Source organism: Hyperolius riggenbachi, chromosome 4, assembly GCF_040937935.1.
Source record: "Hyperolius riggenbachi isolate aHypRig1 chromosome 4, aHypRig1.pri, whole genome shotgun sequence".
In the NCBI taxonomy this organism is placed as follows: Eukaryota; Metazoa; Chordata; class Amphibia; order Anura; family Hyperoliidae; genus Hyperolius; species Hyperolius riggenbachi.
This window is the reverse complement of record NC_090649.1, coordinates 55814495-55833765: the sequence shown is the minus strand read 5'-3', so window position 1 is coordinate 55833765 and position 19271 is coordinate 55814495. Positions and strand designations below refer to the sequence as shown.

Sequence of the window (19271 nt, the reverse complement as noted above, 5' to 3'; positions counted from 1 at the left end):
CGAACGGGGGGCGGAGCCAGTCCCCGGCGGCTGATCGCGTCACGAATGACGCGATCGCCGCATAGCCACTCCCGCAGCCGCCCCCGCCGATGGGCGTATTGCGGTCGTTTGGGCCCGGACTTTGCCGCCGCCCATCGGCTGGGGGCGGTCGTTAAGTGGTTAAACATACCTCGGGTTCTCTTTAAAGGGACTCCGAGCTCAGCAAAAAAAGTAAAGTTGTACTCACCAGGGTCTTTCTCCAGCCCAGTGCTGGTCGGGAGGTCCCACGCCGGCGTCCTGGCTCCTCTCCTTCACCCCGCTCCGGTATGGCTGACAGGCCGCAGCCCGGGCGACACTCGGTGGAGTGTCGGGCTGCAGCTTCCGCGTATGACGCGGATTACGTCACACGCTGGCCGCCTCGCGTCATCACGGCGGCCGGCGTGAAAGTACTGCGCATGCGCGCTTTAATCGCGCATGCGCAGTACTTTCACGCCGGCCGCCGTGATGACGCGAGGCGGCCGGCGTGTGACGTAATCCGCGTCATACGCGGAAGCTGCAGCCCGACACTCCACCGAGTGTCGCCCGGGCTGCGGCCTGTCAGCCATACCGGAGCGGGGTGAAGGAGAGGAGCCAGGACGCCGGCGTGGGACCTCCCGACCAGCACTGGGCTGGAGAAAGACCCTGGTGAGTACAACTTTACTTTTTTCGCTGAGCTCGGAGTCCCTTTAAGATGGATTATAGTCCCCAAACTAAAATTTCCGTAACCACTATTAGTTATATAAAAAAACATTTGACAGCATTCCATGTGTGTAAAAATGTATATTTTCACTGTAGAGAGCAATACAGGCTTGCTTATCTGTGGCTAACTGGCAAATGTACTGTAATCATTGCCAGCCAGGAGACATTCTCTACAGCCTAGTGCACACCAGAGCGTTTCGGCTGCGGTTTGCGATCCGCTTGCGGGTGCGGATCCGCTAGAGTAATGTATTTCAATGGGCTGGTGCACACCAGAGCGGGAGGCGTTGTGCAGAAACGCATACTCCCGGGCTGCTGCAGATTTTGGATTGCGGAAGCGTTTCTGCCTCAATGTTAAGTATAGGAAAAACGCAAACCGTTCTGAAAAACGGCACTTCAGAGCGGTTTGCCAGGCGTTTTTTGTTACAGTAGCTGTTCAGTAACAGCTTTACTGTAACAATACATGAAATCTACTATACTAAAACCGCTACACAAAACCGCAAAACGCTAGCTGAAACGCTGCAGAAAAATAAGAAAAAGCGTTTCAAAATCTGCTAGCATTTTGCGGATCTGCTAGCGGTTTTTGGTGTGCACCAGGCCTTATGTGTATTTATTCTGCTCCCTTCTCCCTCCCTCTGATAAATATACACATCGCCCTGGCAACAGCTGAGTCAGTTTAGCAGAGTAATAGGAGAGCAGAGTGAAGGCAAAGCAGAGAAATTATTGCAGGCAAGGTTTACTTTTGCAGATTATCCAGAGATAAGCAAGCCTGTACTGCTCTCTGCAGTGAAATTAATAAAAGGAGGGTACACGGTAAAATAAAAATAGTAATCCACTTACCTGGGGCTTCCTCCAGCCCATGGCAGGCAGGACGTGCCCTTGACGCCGCTCCGCATCATCGGACGTCCTACGGACTGTACTGCGCAGGCGCAGAACTACTGCACCTGCGCAGTACAGCCTGGAGGACGTGCGATGACGTCAGCGCGACGGCATGAGATGCACGTTGGAGCGCGCAAGAGCCCAACCTGGAAGCCGGCCTGGCCAGGTCGGGTGAGTCACCGGAGAAGACCGGGAGCCTGCGGAGCGGCGTCGAGGGCACGTCTTGCCTGCCACGGGCTGGAGAAAGCCCCAGGTAAGTGGATTAGTATTTTTATTTTTTTAAACATGCCCGTGGATCTCTCCTTTAAGGGCCCATTCACACCAGAGCGATTAGCGGATGATTCCAGCTAATCGCTAAATCGCTTTTTAAAGCGCTAGTGCTATATCACCCTATGGCAGTGCTCTCACTGCCACGATTGGTGCCGACCTCTGGCGTGTTGTGATCCAATCGCAAAATGTGTTCCCTGCAGCATTTTGCAGCGATTCTGGAGCCATCATGGTACAGTGCTTAATAAAGCGATGACCGCGATCGGTCTGAATCGCGGAAGTGTCCAGTGATATTACCATGCTAATCGCTGTAAAATCACTTGCGCAAAACACTAGTGATAAGCGCTAGCGTTTTGCGCTTTTCGCTGTGAACGGGGCCTCAATGTTTTCACACACAGTGGTTGCTTGGATGATTTGGGCCTGATCCAATCTACTTTTTCTCCAAAATTTTCTCCTAGGACATAATTATCACCAAAATGTAGATGAAAAAGTACTAGCAAAATTATTCTGAGTATTTTCTTGCTTGCTGGTGGCTTAAAGGGACTCCGAGCACCTCTCATGGGCATGCCTTTAAGACAGACGACTTCAAACAAAGTCGTACTATGACCCCTCTGGAGGAGCCTCTTGCAATGGCCATGCGTGTCACTTCCTCTTCCTGCTTCATTCAGCGATGCACTTCTCTAACAGAGAAGACAGGGCCAAAATGGCAGCCGCGATTTTTAAACTGAAATCAAATGAAAACTATTTGGTCTAGAATGGCTATTCAGACATCAAATGAAAGAGGAGAGCAGAAGCTACAGAATGGTATGTACTTTGCAGTACTGATCGGAATATTAAAGGCATGCCCATGAGAGATGTTTGGAGTCCCTTTAAAACGCATTTTATTAAAAGAAGCGGAATATCACCTAGGAGAAAAAGGGAATTGGATCGCGCCCATTGTGCTGCTGGGAATTGTAGCAATCAAAATCTGCAGGAAGTGCATCCGATTGGTCCAGTTCAAAGCTGCATACAATTTGAATTAAATTTGCATGCAAAGCGACAACTATTAACATGTCTTTGACCATCTCTGTTTGAGACTGGAGATTCTGAATTAAGCTGCCAGTTTGTGATAGGGTGACGTTAAAGTGGAGCTAAACTCTTGCACCGGACAGAAGTAAAACATAGAGAAATGCACCCTGTATGTATTTAGAGAGTTTAGCCTAATTCCGGCTCATCTGTGACTAATCACAAATGTGAAATTTGATCTCTCGGCGGTGTCAGCTGGCTGCCTTGGCAGAGCAGGTAATTTGTAAACACAGGATGTTAACAATATGTCTGCTTCCATGAAAGCAGGAAGTAGACACGTTGAAGATTTATTGCAGGATTTGTATCAGTTTTAAAGGAAACCAGAGCTGTAAATATAAAAAGAACCGATACTTACCTGCTGCTGACTCCTTCGCCACCCTCCCACGGTCTGCTGTACAGCCACGATCAGTCCCAGTAATTGGCTAGGTCGCGGCAGTCTGGGATAGTGCACATGTGCAGTAGCCCAGACTGATCCCGACTGAGCCTATTATCGGCGCTGATTGCAGCTGAACGGCAGACCGCGGGAGGACGGCGACGGACTCACATGTGTTTATGCTGCAGGAGGAAGCAGCAGGTAAGTATCGGTTCTTCTTATATTTACGGCTCTGGTACACTTTAACAAGGAAATGTTTTTTTCTTTAAAGGTTATTATGCTGTTGCTTATCTTTTAGAGCAGAGAGGAAGTTCTGAGTTTAGGGCCACTGTAGCGTTGCACATCCAGTTCCAAGGATCTGGTTGATATTTTTATGTATAGGAAAATGTAAGATAATTCTTGTAGGAGGAAGCAGTCGTGTGAAAAGTGAATGTTTAATCAATGCAGCCCAGTTAAGATCGCAACGTAGGTGTCAAATGACAAAGTCAAACCCTATTGCATGCAGAATATGTGCTGTATATTTACAAAATATAAGGAAAAGGGGCATTGGAACCATAATTAAAACATCAGAATTTTTTTTTTTAACTTCTTAAAACCACCCTGTTTGCCTTCTTGGTTTTGCCAGGTATTCACCAAGATGTCATCTACATAAGATTACGATTGGAGCAGGACGGAGTGCATCCACTAGCCATAGTTCCGACAGAGCCATGGCGCCGGCCAGGAATTCTTACAGTTTACTCTGCGGTGGAGGTTGACGTTCTGCTGTCTTAGTCCTAAATCAACTATGTGCATCAATGAACAATAGTCTCAGATCTCATTTTGCTCATCCAGTTCGTTCATGTCGTTGGTGAAACTGTCGTATTCCGCCGAACGCGTAGACATCCCGAAATATTGCCTCAGAAACTCGCTAAACCTCTTCTGGTTGTTCCACTTCCTGGCTGACTTCCTGACCCCTATGAAGCCACCGTAGCGCTTCTGAAGATCCTTTGACGGCCCCATGAATTTCCTGTAGCTGTACTTCCCTTTGACGAACCCCCCGAAGCGTTTAGACAAACCGTTAGAAGGGTTCTGCAAGTCCCCAAAATCGTCAGGGACGGTGGTCATACCCAGTGAGGTCTCTCCACCGTCCAGGCTGGTGTCTTCTTCTTGCTGGCGAATCAGGTTGCTGATTTTAGACAACCTTTTGTCATCCTTAATCTTACCCAAGTCGATGATGTTTGACAGGTCATTGAGACGCTTGAAGTTGGTGGTGAACTGGCTGTTATCAGTGCCAAACGGTTTGAAGTCCTCTTCAAAACTGTCCATGCTGAGTTGTACTGAGGACTTTATGAGGACTGTTTTGCATATGCCCCACATCGAACTTGAGTAGATTTTTCCTTCGCACTCTACAATGCAAAGCTGTGGATAAACAAGTAAGACAGTTAGATACATAGACCTCTATTCCTCTTTTCATCTTATCTTAAAACACATTTTTTTTAGCACTCAGCAATTAAAAAAAGTACTATAAAGTGGGCAAAAAGTAATATTGAATTTATTTTGAACATTTACTTGCTTGGTAGGAACTTTAACCCATTAGCAGCTTCAATAGAGTTATCTCATGTAAGATAAGTGCACAGCTTTTGACCTCAGTCGGCACAACTCGTTGTGCTGTAAATTCTTGGAATGCTTTGATCTCTCTCTACTAACAGAACATATAGAAACTGGAAGCAGAAGTCCTCTGTTATTGTCTCACACTATGCAGAGATCCTGCCCAACATTTTTTTCATGCAATGCAACGTACTGCCCCTCTCAGTGCTGTAACAACTGATTTATCCTCTGCTTTCTCCCTGCTCAAGCTGTACGGGATATATAGACTGCTCAGGGAGTGCTGGGGGAGATCAGAGCATTGGACGCAGAAGGAGCCAAGTCAATTATCTTGCTTGTTTATCAATGATCTTCCACAGCACTTGCTGACCAGCAGCCTGCATGCCAATATCTTCAGCAGGGAGAGATGAGAGGAGCAATAAACTATTACAGTGCACTGTGAGTCAGCAGAGGGGGAGGACTGGCAGGTTCTCTACCTATGCTGCCTATAAACTTTTAAGTAGAACAATACAGTCCTGGGAGCTCAAACTGCTAATATATATTAACAAGCCAGGGAGTCGACCAGTCCACACCCGGATCCACTCAAGGTGCACAAGTCCACATAAAGAAAATAAATGACTGGCTCTCAACCTGGATAGCTGCAATCGTAGCAATTTAATTAAACCATAGTGACATAAAAATACACGTTTCGGCCGATGGGCCTTTCTCAAGTGTTACACTTGAGAAAGGCCCATCGGCCGAAACGTTGTGTATTTTCATGTCACTATGACCAATAAACTTTCAAGCGGACATTTAAAAATATGCTCCTAATATTAAGTATGTGCTAACAGTTATTCCAGTAACCTAATTTTTGCCATTTGACCCCTTTAAGCTGACATGAAATGTTGTTTAGTGTATTGTCTAATTCTGCAAAGTTCCTGTCCCCCATACTAAGCTCCTTGTCGCTCCTGTCCAGGGCTCGGCCGAGGCAGAGGCGAGAGAGGCTCCAGCCTCAGGGCGCAGTGTAGGAGGGGGCGCACAACTCACTCAGCTATCATTCCGCTATTGTGTTCGAAGCAGAAAACAATAACAAAACTGGATACATGGCAGTGACTGCAAGCCAGATAACTAGAGATTAAGGTGTTGGGGGGTTAGGGGCCCAGGGGCACCTCTTACTCTAATAGCAATCAGTGCGTGATGGCTGGGGTGGGATGGATGGAGGGGCGCACTTTGGTGTCTCAGCCTTGGAAGCTGAAGGACCTTGTCCCGGCTCGGCTCCTGTCTCCTCCCTCCCCTGTAGAGACAGTTGACCTAACTTTGATACAACTTTTTCTGGAGTGATAGTTCATGGGGGCAGAGGGAGACCAGGAGTACAAGGGGAAGACATATTGGAAGAGGAAAAAATAAACTGGGGCAGGTCTGGAAGTGGTGGTTGCACACAGGCCACCCTGAAGCCCTGGGCCCTATAATAGTTGCTCTGTCTGCTAAGTATACACAGTGATGTCACAACGCTTTACTAAAACATGCAATTCTAGAAAATGCTTATTTGCTGGCACCAGGTGATTAATACAAGGCCATGAGCCCTTTCTGTGTACGCTTGACTCTAGCATACAAGAATGTTTGTCTTGTATGTTGGATACCATTTTTAAGGTTTCAATGTACACCGTGTAAAGCAGCATGTAGAGTGCAGTTATTGTGTTTCCTCTCCTGATGACCATGTTTAGCTGAGTCACATCTTTGGAGATAGAGTCATTCATTATCAGAGCATTGTGGTTTTGAAAAAAATGAAGTGTGACCTTGTGTGGAAGGTCTTTTTATGTGGTTAGTCATACGTAGGGTGCAATGGAGGGGATCTGCAGCAAAACTCAAGGTTACTATGGACACATGGACACATTTTTCATGTGGACAGAAGTGGTTATATTGACAATGACAATGAACCAATCAAATGCATTTTCATGATAACAAAAAACACTAGGGGACATTTATCAACAGTGTCTGAGACAAAATATTGGTACGATTTTAGAAATCTGCACAGAACTGTCTCAGACATCTTAAGAAATCACTAGATAGTGCAGATTATTTCTTAGACTGTTGTAAAATAGGAGGCGCTACGAAGGTCTCTAAGACAGTGCAGTGTATGAGGGGAATTGCTGTTGCAGAGGTAACCGAAACACACACACTCTGTAACCAACACACCTACTGTATTGATACAGAAAAGGCTCTGAGGAGGAATACAGCAGGGGGAGGAGCCCTTCACAAATCATGTATAGTCTGCACTAACTGTAGAACTGCTATCAAGCACTTTAGGAATGGATTTGAACTTTTCTCAACTGTAGTGTAGCTCTAGAAATCCACGCTAATCTGCCACTATTACTTAGGATTTAAGAAGTTTCTTATTATCATGCAGAACTGTTCTCCCTGCTGGTTAGAACAGTTTAAAGGGACTCCGAAAGATGGATATCATTTTAAAGCTCTCTTTCTCCTCTTTCTGGCGACACCTAAATCGTCGCTCTACGCCTTTTAGTTTTCTTTATTTTCGCGATTGAAATCACGGTCGCGGCAATTTCAATCACGAAAATAGCGAAAACTAAAAGGCGTAGGGCGGTGGTTTATATATCATTGGAAAGAGGAGAAAGAGAGCTTTAAAATAATATGCATCTTTCCATAGTTTCTGCACTGCTCGGAGTCCCTTTAAGAAGAAAAAACTGTCGGTAATGCTTTGATAAATCTGTCACACTATTCGGAGGTGCCCACTGCCCAATATAATCAAATACTTTAAAACTGTTTTAAAAAAGGAGGTAGTGTTGGTCTTACCTCTCCTGAAGAAGACGGACAGAAAACTGGAGTTAAACATTTTTATTTTTTTCTGGACAACTTCTTCAGGAGAGGTAAGACCAATACCAACTTTTCTTTTTTAACCACTTGCCGACCGCACACTCATAACGTGCGTCGGCAAAGTGGCAGCTGCAGGACCAGCGACGCAGTACTGCGTCGCCAGCTGCAGCCTAATTAATCAGGAAGCAGCCGCTCGTACGAGCGGCTGCTTCCTGTCAAATCACGGCGGGGGGCTCCGTGAATAGCCTGCGGGCCGCCGATGGCGGCTCGCAGGCTAGATGTAAACACAAGCGGAAATAATCCGCTTTGTTTACATTTGTACGGCGCTGCTGCGCAGCAGCGCCGTAAGGCAGATCGGCGATCCCCGGCCAATCAGCGGCCGGGGATCGCCGCCATGTGACAGGGGACGTCCCGTCACTGGCTGCACAGGACGGATAGCCGTCCTGTGCAGCGACGATCACCGGGGGAGGCAGCAGGTAGGAGAGGGAGGGGGGAATTTCGCCGCGGAGGGGGGCTTTGAGGTGCCCCCCCCGCCACCCACAGCAGGCAGGAGAGATCAGACCCCCCCAGCACATCATCCCCATAGGGGGGAAAAAAGGGGGGCAATCTGATCTCCCTGCCTGCACCCTGATCTGTGCTGGGGGCTGCAGAGCCCACCCAGCACAGATCAATCAAACCAGCGCTGGTCCTTAAGGGGGGGTAAAGGGTGGGTCCTCAAGTGGTTAAACTGTTTAAAGGGAACCAGAGACGAAGCCCCCTCATGTATTTTACCATATATATCAGTAAGAACATTAGAGAAAACACTTACCATGCTGTCTGTTTCGTCCTCACTGCTAAAAGTGTCTGTTAACAGCAGTCACAAGAATCCCAGACTGAGCAATTAAATCTGGCTTTGCTGGGAATGATTATTGCTGAGTCATTATAGCAAAGCCACAAGGGGGCAGGCTTGGGCTTGAAATAACACCACAGAAGACAGACTTAGCTATAATCTTTCTGTAGCAAAGCTAGACGGAGCAGCCTGACTTCTCAGTCGGGGGGTTCTTATCAGAGGTGATAAGAGTCAGATTACACAGAGAACAATGAAACAAAGAGCAGATTAGGTGTTTACTGTCATGTTCCCACTGATTTATAAGGTAAAATACAAGAGGGTGCTTCATCTCTGGTTCTCTTTAAGAGTTTTATTACATCAGGCACCTCAAAAATAGTGCTTTGCTTACGGTGTTACACCTCAGTTGGAAGGTGTGGTTTTTTTACTTTGGCCCTAGAAAACCCCTTAAGGCTGCCATACACTGGTCGATTGTCACCAGATCGACCAGCAGATAGATCCCCCCGCATACATTACCTGATCCAGCCGGCACGAGTCCCCTGGTCTCCACTGTCTCCTCTCCACTCTGGCCTCCAGCTTCACTTTACTTCCTGCCGGGGAAGTTTAAACAGTAGAGGGCGCTCTACTGTTTTCAAGCGGTTTTCAAGCCCATATGGTCGCCAGGCTGAGGTAGCTCAATGACAGAACAACAGTGACTGTCCAGCTGATCGAATTTGGTCTGTCCACAATGAAGCAACGACCTTATTATCTTTGGTGTGCCACCCCCCGAGACACTCATATAGCCGGCAGTCATTGCTTCATTGTGATACGCAAGCCCCTTCACCGCGACAGGCTCAGTGACACTGCGTGCGCTCACGTAGGGAGGTGGGTGCACTGAACAACAGGTAGGTATATGCAGTGATGGGTATTACAAATGTGCACATGGCACACACAGACAGGTACCAGACAGGCACAGTGACACTGCGTGCGCTCACGTAGGTAGATAGGCGCACTGAAGTGAACAACAGGTAGGTATATGCAGTGATGGGTATTACAATGTGCACCTGTCACACACAGACAGGTACCGGACAGGCACAGTGACCCCGCATGTGCTCACGTAGGTAGGTGGGTGCACTGAAGTGAACAACAGGTAGTTATATGCACAGTGGGTATTACAATTTGCACCTGTCACACACACAGGTAGTCACTAAATGTGCTGGGCCTGGCAGTGGCACACACAGTAGGAATTACCAAGGCTGTCTAAGCAACACAAGTGTCAGTGGGACACACACACACACACAAAAAATAAATCACAAGATTAGCTCTCAAAAGAGCTGTTGAGGGGTGCTTTTTTAGCAATAAGAATCAGCAAGGAGCAAGCTAAGAAGCCTACAAGAGCCTAACTAAGCTTTCCCTATAGGTCTCTGCACAGCAGCTCTCCCTTCTCTAATTACGGCAGGCACACGAGTGAGTCCAATGCCTGACGCTGCCTGCCTTTTATAAGGGGGGTGGGGCTCCAGGAGGGAGTGTAGCCTGATTGGCTACAATGTGCCTGCTGACTGTGATGTAGAGGGTCAAAGTTGACCCTAATGATGCACTATGGGGGCGAATTGAACTTCCGGGAAAGTTTGCGGTTTCCCGCGATCACGAAACACCGAAATTCTCCTAGAACCGTTCGCCGGCGAACCGTTCGGGCCATCTCTACACAGTACCTGGAAAACCTGAACAGGGACAGAGCATTCAGGAGGGAAGTACTCCATGTAGGACCAGGTAGCAGGGGCGTTATATAACTTTTTATGCAGTTTTGGGAGGAGTGTGGGGAGGTTTGTGACCAATTTTTTTTTCACTTTATTGGGGTTGGCAGATTTGAGATAATTGGCTTACCAACCTGCAGTTATTATGTCTGATTTAAAGGGAACCAGAGAGGATCAAAAAAAGCTTTCATACATACCTGGGGCTTCTTCCAGCCCCATAAACCTGGATCGCTCCCACGCCGCCGTCCTCTGCTGCCTGGATCCGCCGCCACCGGGTCCCGTCATTGCCGCGAGTTGGCCAGTCGGCCGGCGGACGCGGCCGATTCTCCGCATCACACGGAGCTCCCTCTATACAAGTACGCATGAGGCTGCCTACCGTGCAGCCGCATGCGTACGGGTATGGAGGGAGCCCCTGTGATGCGGACAATTGTCCGCGTCCGCCGGAAGTGACGGGCCCGGTAACGGCGGTTCCAGGAAGCGGAGGATGGCGGCGTGGGAGCGATCCAGGCTTATGGGGCTGGAAGAAGCCCCAGGTATGTATAAAAGCTTTTTTCATTTTCCAGGCTCCATTCCTCTCTGGTTCCCTTTAAAGGACCACTAGCATGAAAATTGCAAAATGTAAAATATATGTAAATATATACAAATAAGAAGTACGTTTCTTCCAGAGTAAAACGAGCTGTAAATTACTTTTCTCCTATGTTGCTGTCACTTACAGTAAGTAGTAGAAATCTGACAGAACCGACAGGTTGTGGACTAGTCCATCTCTTCATTCTCAACATAGGAGATAAGTAATTTATGGCTCATTTTACTCTGGAAGTAACATACTTCTTATTTGTATATGTTTACATGTATTTTAAATTTTACAATTTTTTTGCGATGATTGTCCTTTAAAGAAATGTAAGCTTTTTAAATTGTTTTTAAATACCACTACGTTTTATTGTAAACGCTTTTAAACCATGAAGAATGCAGTGCGGGGGTTTCTTTTCCTAATGTTTTCCTGAGTCACAGCTTTGGCGTTTAGCACTGGAGCATTGTGGGTTTTGTGAAGAGTGACCTTGTGTGGAATTACTTTTTATCTGCTGAGTGACTCACTTGTGTGCGGCGTGATAGGGGAAGGGGGGGATGGGGGCGTGATAAGGAAAAGGGGGGAGGGGTCTCTGCAGCAAAACTCAAGATTACAATGGGCACATTGAAGGGGAATAGAATTGAGGGGAAAACAGTATGTTATGTTATGGGGTTAAATTGGGGGAAAGCTAGGACATGGAGGGGGATAGTATTTTCTGTTATTAGGGTTAAAGTGGGGGGAGGGGGAGATTGATAGGACATGGAGGGGGATAGTGTTTTATGTTGGGGGGATTATGGCTCGTGTGGAAGGCAAAACTTAAAGCTGCATACACAAATTGGATAATTCTCAGCAGTCAGGATCAGGAAACGATCCCTCATGCGAAACATTTCAGGGAACTATGTTGTACAGACACCCCCCTAGCCTTGAGGCCTACAGTGCTGGGTCCCTGGTTCAAATCCCACCCAGGGCACTATCTGCACAGAGTTTGTATGTTCTCCCCGTGTCTGCGTAGGTTTCCTCCAGGCACTCCAGTTTCCTGGCCCCCCCCCCCCAAAAAAAGATAAATTCATCCACTTCCCCCTAAATTGGTTCTAGACTATGTTAGACATGTGACTATTGTAGGGATTAGATTGTGAGCTCCTCTGATGCTGGGAATACATGGTTCGTTTTTGAGTCATTAAGATGGCTCGATAGATAATTTCCGACATGTCCGATCTCCCGGCCGATCGTTTTGCTGCTCGATTCTGCATTGAACACAATGGAAAAGATAAGAACAGGGCCGGGCCGAGGCATAGGCTGGAGAGGCTCCAGCCTCAGGGCGCAGTGTAGGAGGGGGCGCACAATTAATTCAGCTGTCACTCCTAATTGTGTTTTAAGCAGAAATAAATAAGAAAAGGGGATACATAGCAGTGACTGCAAGCCAGATAACTAGATATTAAGGTGTTGGGGAGGTTGTGGGCTCTGTGGCGCCTCTTGGTGTAATAGCAGCCAGCGTGTGACGGCTGGGGTGGGAGGGATGGGGGGCGCACTTTGGTGTCTCAGCCTTGGGTGCTGGAGGACCTTGTCCCGCCTCTGGATAAGAACAACGAGCGGAAGATAAGAGAATCGCCTGTGGAATCGAGCAAGGAATCGATCGGGCGGGAGAATCGGGCGGCAAAATCGAGCCGTGTATGCCCAGCATGAGGGACAGAAAGTGACAAGACTATATATTCTGTACAGCGCTGATTAAGATGTCAGCGGCACTACATAAATAATAATAACAAAAAAGACAGCCATACGTGTCTGCAGATACGCATGTTAACCATTTCAGCCCGCGGGTATTTTCCCATTTCAGCGCTCCTCCCTTTCATTCCCCAATAACTTTATCACTACTTATAACAAAGAAATGATCTATATACCTTGTTTTTTTCTGCCACCAATTAGGCTTTCTTTGGGTGGTACATTATTTTATTCTAAACGCATTTTAACGGGAATAATTAAGACAAAAAAATGTAAAAAATCATTATTTCTCAGTTTTCAGCCATTAAGTTTAAAAATAACACATGCTACCATAATTAAAATGCACACATTTTATTTGCCCATTTGTCCTGGTTATTGCAATGTTAAAATTATATCCCTAGTATAATGTATGGTGAAAATATTTTATTTGGAAATAAAGGTACATTTTTTTCAGGTTTACACCATTGCAAATTTTTAGGCCGTACATTATAATAAAATGCCCTCTTGACATACATATTATTTTTTTTTTTATCCCCTAAAGTCAGTAGGTGTAATTTTACTATTTGGCCACAAGTACACCACATAGGAAACATTGGGTTTGATTCACAAAGCCATGCTAATGCATAGCACGACCGTTATATGCATTTAGCACGCAATGTGACGTGCGCAAAAGCTTGCACGCGTAAAGATTTACGTGCGTGCGCTGACAAAGGGTGTTGCACGGTAATGCGTGCACTTTGCCGCGTTAGTACGTGCATGTAAATCTTTATGCATATGCATAGCATTAGCACGGCTTTGTGAATAAAGCCCAATGTGTTGCTACATTGTAACTATGGAAGTGATGCAGGCTTCAATGGAAGCCTGCGATCACGTGAGGCCTGCGGGGAGATTAATGAATGGGAACTTTGATCGGTGGTGGAAGGAAGCGCGACGGCTCTAATTAAGAATACACACTGTTTTTGATCAAACAGTGTTTATTCTCGGCAGACTTGTACGGGATTGGCACAGGGGACTTTTGTCCCGTGCAGCCAATCCCCCCCTGCTACCAGCAACATTGCGATCACGGGCATTTGCCTGCACGATCGTGTGCAAACCCCCCCAAACTGCAGGTGACTAGCACGTCCCTTCGGCTGTAGCAGCTGCCGCTGCGGACGTGAGGCTCACGTCCGGGCGGCATAAATGGTTAAGATAAATACCTCCCAACTGACGGAGGAAGCTTGCGTTCCACGATCCATCTTCCATTCGGCGGGTACAGGCGACATCACACGATGGCACAGGTTGGGCGCAAACAGGAAGTTAACCGCCACGCGTCACTAAACGTCATTCACATGATTGCATGCCTGTACCCACGTCGCGAGATCGTGGAAACGATCGTTCGTTGCTCAAAAAGAAACCAGAAAAATCAATGGGGAAAATTGCCTTTTGAGGTGCGTAACATCTCTAGATGGGAAATTCACTGAAAGAAATAAGTGCTTTTGATTCGATCCCGGAGTAACCGCCGCTCCCCGCGCCCTGCGGAGAAACCGTACAAGGGAAAGCATTTGTCTTAAATAGAAGACATGAATCTGCTGAGAGGGTCAGAGCGGCATTAACTTGTGCGCTGGCCCGTGATGCTCACTTGACCCGCTTATCGGTCCTGCGAGCCAAGAAGGAGCACGGCTGTAATTCCTGCCATTATAAAACGAAGAGGAGCCAATGGAGTGTGCAGCACAGAGCCAAATGTCACATCTACAAGCCGCTGTGTTAAGGCGGAGAATTTCCCCGGTGTGCCGGAGCGATACTGATCTTTGTGACAGGAAGAAGCGTGGCAGCTGCAATTATCCAGACAGATTAAGCTTAAGAGGCTCACATACTGAAGCTGCACTGAGTGGAAGAATTGTCAGGTTCAGTAGTCATGGAGGCAGGATAAATGAAACGAACTTCATGTACAGAATTCATCAGCTCTCCATGTGAAACAACAATTTCACTTTGTATTCATAACTTGCTGAAAAACAGGAACCAACAATCCAGGGCTGTAACTACAAATCACTGCCCCCCGCCCCCATACAAAACTTTGGATGGGGCCTCCCTGCCCCCTGGAGGGGAAGCCGAGAGCACTGAGGGGGAACTGAGGTGAGGGAGTCGGGACCCCCTCCCTGCCGCTGTGTGCCTACTTCCCCCTTTTCTGTGCTGCACCCCCTCCTGCTGCTAATAACGGCCCAGGCCCACTACCAGGCTCGGGCCCCCCTCAGCCTGCATCCCTTGCAAGGGCTGTTGCTACGCACCTGCAACAATCCACAACAGTCTAGGTAATATTATGCAGGCATACAGTATCAGCGTGATTAGCAGCAGAACCTGTATTTTTTTTTCAACTTTCTTTTTTATTTGTATTTTTTTCTTTTAAATATAAATCATGCCAGATATAAAGTACAGGACATAAGAGAATGCAACATGAAATATCAACATGACAAAATAAAAACCAAAAATTTCTATGAGTACCAAAACGTATGTATAAGGCTACATACATACAGTAGCTCGACCACTTGAAAGGGGCAAATGCGCAGGCCTCGGCGCAATTCTAGCATTCCAATAAAGGAACCTAACCTATATAATGTGAAGTGAGGCCCAAGTTACATTCTTAGCGAACTGCACATGTGTAGAATGCTCCCGGCCACAGAAGTGTGAGTTAGAGGCATGCTCGGCAGAGACCACGCATGCGCAGTGGAGTGCCAGTCTAGGAACTTACCAGGCCACACTTTGAGAAAAAGGAGCAGCCCGGGAGGATGGCGACCAAGCAGACAGACAGACTACAGGGGGCTGGAGGAAGTCCCAGGTAAGTATAAATCTATACACTCACTTTATCTCAGGTAAACTTTAACCTTTAAAAATACATTGGAAAAAATTAAATAAAAAAATTGCCACTGACTTGGTTGTTAATGAAAAAAAATATTGCTGTTTTCTCCCTCCCACTCCCCAAACATAAGTAGCCTGACCCAATCCCTGAAGTCTCAGGAATGGCCACGCCCTTACTGAGAGGAAGTACTGAAACAGCTTGAGGTTCAAAGGCAACTAGCGATGGCCAATAGCTAATTATTCTGGGCTTCCAATGTAGCCTCAGTGCTGTAGGTAGCAATCAGTGATGTAGTAATAGAGGAATCAGAGGTTGGGGCCCCATATATAACTCACACTAGTGCCCCAAAGTCCTTAGTTATGCCACTGGTATCAATCACTTCACCCTGAGATTTCACACTCAGGTCCTCTCTTTCCTGCATCCACTAGAGATGGCTCGAACCTTTGATTTTAGGTTCGCGAACCTTGAACGCGAACTTCCACAAAAGTTCGGGTTCGCGCGAACTTTGCGAACCGCAATAGACTTCAATGGGCAGGCTTACTTTGAAAACTACAAACATTTATTCTGGCCACAAAAGTGATGGAAAATATGTTTCAAGGGGTCTAACACCTGGAGTTTTTGCATGGCAGAGTGGGATACACGCCAAAAGTTCCGGGGAAAATCTGGATTTGATGTACAGCAGCGTTTTAAGGGCAGAAATCACATTGCAATGCTAAATTGGAGGCATAAAATGCTTTAAAACATCTGGCATGTGTATGCATCAATCAGGTAGTGTAATTAGTGTACTGCTTCACACTGACACACCAAACTCACTGTGTAACGCACCGCAAAAAGCTGTTTGTGTAGTGACCGCCGTGCTGGACTGGTGCGCACCATGGTCCAGAGTGCAGGCCATGGTGGTTTTCAAGCCCATATGGTCGCCGGTCTGAGGTATCTCAATGATAGAACAACAGTGACTGTCCAGCTGAACAAATTTTGGTCTGTCTACAATGAAGCAACAACCTTATTATCTTTGGTGTGCCCCCCAACACTTTCATATAGCTGGCGGTCATTGCTTCATTGTGATACGCAAGCCCCTTCACCACGGCAAGGTAACGATCAAGAAGGGGAATTGACACATGTACATGCCTTTTGTTTTGTTGTTGCAGCTGCAGTGCAGCCAGAAAAATTAGGCATGTACATGCACCAGAAAAATTATTATAGTGGCCGCTGTTAGCAGTGGCCTTAAAAATTCAGGAATCCACCTGGAGTCCTGGTTTGGACCCTGTTGGTAGTGGATGAGAAGGCAGTCAAGCGGCCTGCAGGCAGAGATGCTGTGTGGGGAGCGACTTAGTCTTGGGGCAGGCAGTCACACGGCGTGCAGGCAGAAATGCTGTGTGTGAGGACTGACTTAGTCTTTCAGGCAGGCCTGACCGTGCTTTGCAGACAACCTGGTCAGAAGGACCCTTGACCCAACGCTGTGTGCCAGAGATGACACCACTTGCCTTTCAACATCACGGTACAGTTTGGGTCTCACCTTTTTTGAGAAATAATTGCGGCCTGGTATCTTCCACTGCGGTGTGTGGCTTTGCTTTTGTGTGCTGCTTTTCCTCAGGTGGTCATCCCATTGCAGTTTGTGCTTTGTAATCATGTGCCTTCGTAAGGTAGTTGTCCCTACGCAGGTCTTGGTCTTTCCATGGTTTAATTTTTGGTGGCAGAGAGTACAGATGGCATTGCTCTCATCTGAGGCAGACACACAAAATAAATTCCACACCACTGAGCCCTGGGATGATGGCACTTTGGTGGTGACTGCCGACTGAGTGTTAAGTGGGGTGCCAGAATCAGAGCAGGAGGAGGAAGATATGTCACAGTTCCGTGTGGAAACTAAGGAAGATGAGGTGTTCTGTGTTAAATAGTCAACTATGTCCTGACAATCTTGGGGGTTGATGACACGTACCTTCTTCTGAACACTGTACTTTGATCCAGGGCCGCACGAAATCACGACAGCACAACCTCGAACAGACCTGCCGGGTGGCCTGCCTCTGCTTGTTTTGCCCATATTGGGTGGGATGAAGTGAAAGGTATGCACTGACTTGACTAATACAATGTGCAGTCACACAGGTGCAGTGAACAGGTATGCAGTGACTAGTATTACAAATGTGCAGCTGTCACACACACAGGCACGTGAACAGGTATGCAGTGACTAGTATTACAAATGTGCAGCTGTCACACACACAGGTACTGTGAACAGGTATGCAGTGACTAGTATTACAAATGTGCAGCTGTCACACACACAGGTACTGTGAACAGGTATGCAGTGACTAGTATTACAAATGTGCAGCTGTCTCACACACACAGGTATCATGAACAGGCATGCAGTGACTGCTATATAATATAACACTGCGTGCTGTCACGCAGGTACATTGAACAGGAATGCAGTGACTGGTATCAATACAATGTGCAGCTTTCTGTCACACACACAGGTACTGTGAACAGGTATGCACGGTCGGACTGGTATTACAAATGTGCAGCTGTCACACACGTGCAGTGAAAAGGTAGTCACTGAATGTGCTGGGCCTTGCACAGTATAGGAATTAGCAAGGGCCAGCTGCGACTGACTGACAGGGCTGTATATGCAAGTGCCAGTGGGCCACACAAAAAAAACCAAAAAAAACTGATCACAAGAACAACATTAGCTCTCAAAAGAGCTGTTGTGGGGTGCTTTTAGCAATAAGTATTAGAGATGTCGCGAACTTCTGATTTTCGGTTCGGGAACCCCGTTCGCGAACTTCCGAGGAAGGTTCGGTTCACGTAAAAGTTCGCGAACCGCAATAGACTTCAATGGGGAGGCGAACTTTGAAAAATAGAAAAAATTATGCTGGCCAGAAAAGTAATGGAAAACATATTTCAAGGGGTCTAACACCTGGACCCCCAGGTGGTGGAGTGGGATAGACACCAAAAGTCCTGGGGAAAAATCTGGATTTGACGCAAAGCAGCGTTTTAAGGGCAGAAATAACATTGAATGCTAAATTGCAGGCCTAAAGTGCTTTCAAACATCTTGCATGTGTATGCATCAATCAGGGAGTGTAATTAGAGTACTGGTGCTTCACACTGACACACCAAACTCACTGTGTAACGCACTGCAAACAGCTGTTTGCGTAGTGACGGCCGTGCTGGACTGGTGCACAACATGGACAGAGTGCAGGCCGTGGCAGTTTTCCAGCCCATATGGTCACTGGGCTGTGGTAGCTCAATGATAGAACAACAGTGACTGTCAAGCTGATCAAATTTGGTCTGTCCACAATGCAGCAACGACCTTATTATCTTCTTGTATGTAGGTAGGCATTGGTAGGAGTTCCAGTATAGGTAGGTAGGCATAGGTAGGTGCCTCAGTAGTTAGCTAGGTATAGGTAGGAGATCCAGTATAGGTAGGTAAGCATAGGTAGGAGTCCTAGTATAGGTAGGTAGGTGCCTCAGTAGTTAGCTAGGCATAGGTAGGAGACCCAGTATAGGTAGGTAGGCATAGGTAGGAGTCCCAGTATAGGTAGGTAGGCATAGGTAGGTGCCTCAGTAGTTAGCTAGGCATAGGTAGGAGACCCAGTATAGGTAGGTAGGCATAGGTAGGTGTCCCAGTAGTTAGCTAGGCATAGGTAGGAGACCCAGTATAGGTAGGTAAGCATAGGTAGGAGTCCCAGTATAGGTAGGTAGGTGCCTCAGTAGTTAGCTAGGCTAGGTAGAAGACCCAGTATAGGTAGGTAGGCATAGGTAGGAGTCCCAGTATAGGTAGGTAGGCATAGGTGGGTGCCTCAGTAGTTAGTTAGGCATAGGTAGGAGACCCAGTATAGGTAGGTAAGCATAGGTAGGAGTCCCAGTATAGGTAGGTAGGTGCCTCAGTAGTTAGCTAGGCATAGGTAGGAGTCCCA

The 19271-nt window shown here is 47.1% G+C and overlaps 1 protein-coding gene and 1 long non-coding RNA gene across 3 annotated transcripts in view; one reads left to right on the top strand and one right to left on the bottom strand.

The window, feature by feature from the left end:
* The first annotated feature begins 1374 nt into the window (after window positions 1–1374).
* Window positions 1375–4821, top strand: LOC137570362 (uncharacterized). The gene is made up of 2 exons (XR_011031008.1): window positions 1375–1443; window positions 3924–4821. It is a non-coding gene; the product is annotated as an uncharacterized lncRNA (long non-coding RNA).
* The window catches only part of PNOC (prepronociceptin), a 145151-nt gene continuing 129673 nt past the window's right edge, over window positions 3794–19271 (bottom strand). For both annotated transcript variants that reach the window (XM_068279019.1, XM_068279021.1), the window contains exon 3: window positions 3794–4696. In XM_068279019.1, coding sequence (XP_068135120.1) covers window positions 4106–4696 — 591 coding nt within the window. In that variant the 3' untranslated portion in view covers window positions 3794–4105. The remainder of the gene's footprint in view (window positions 4697–19271) is intronic.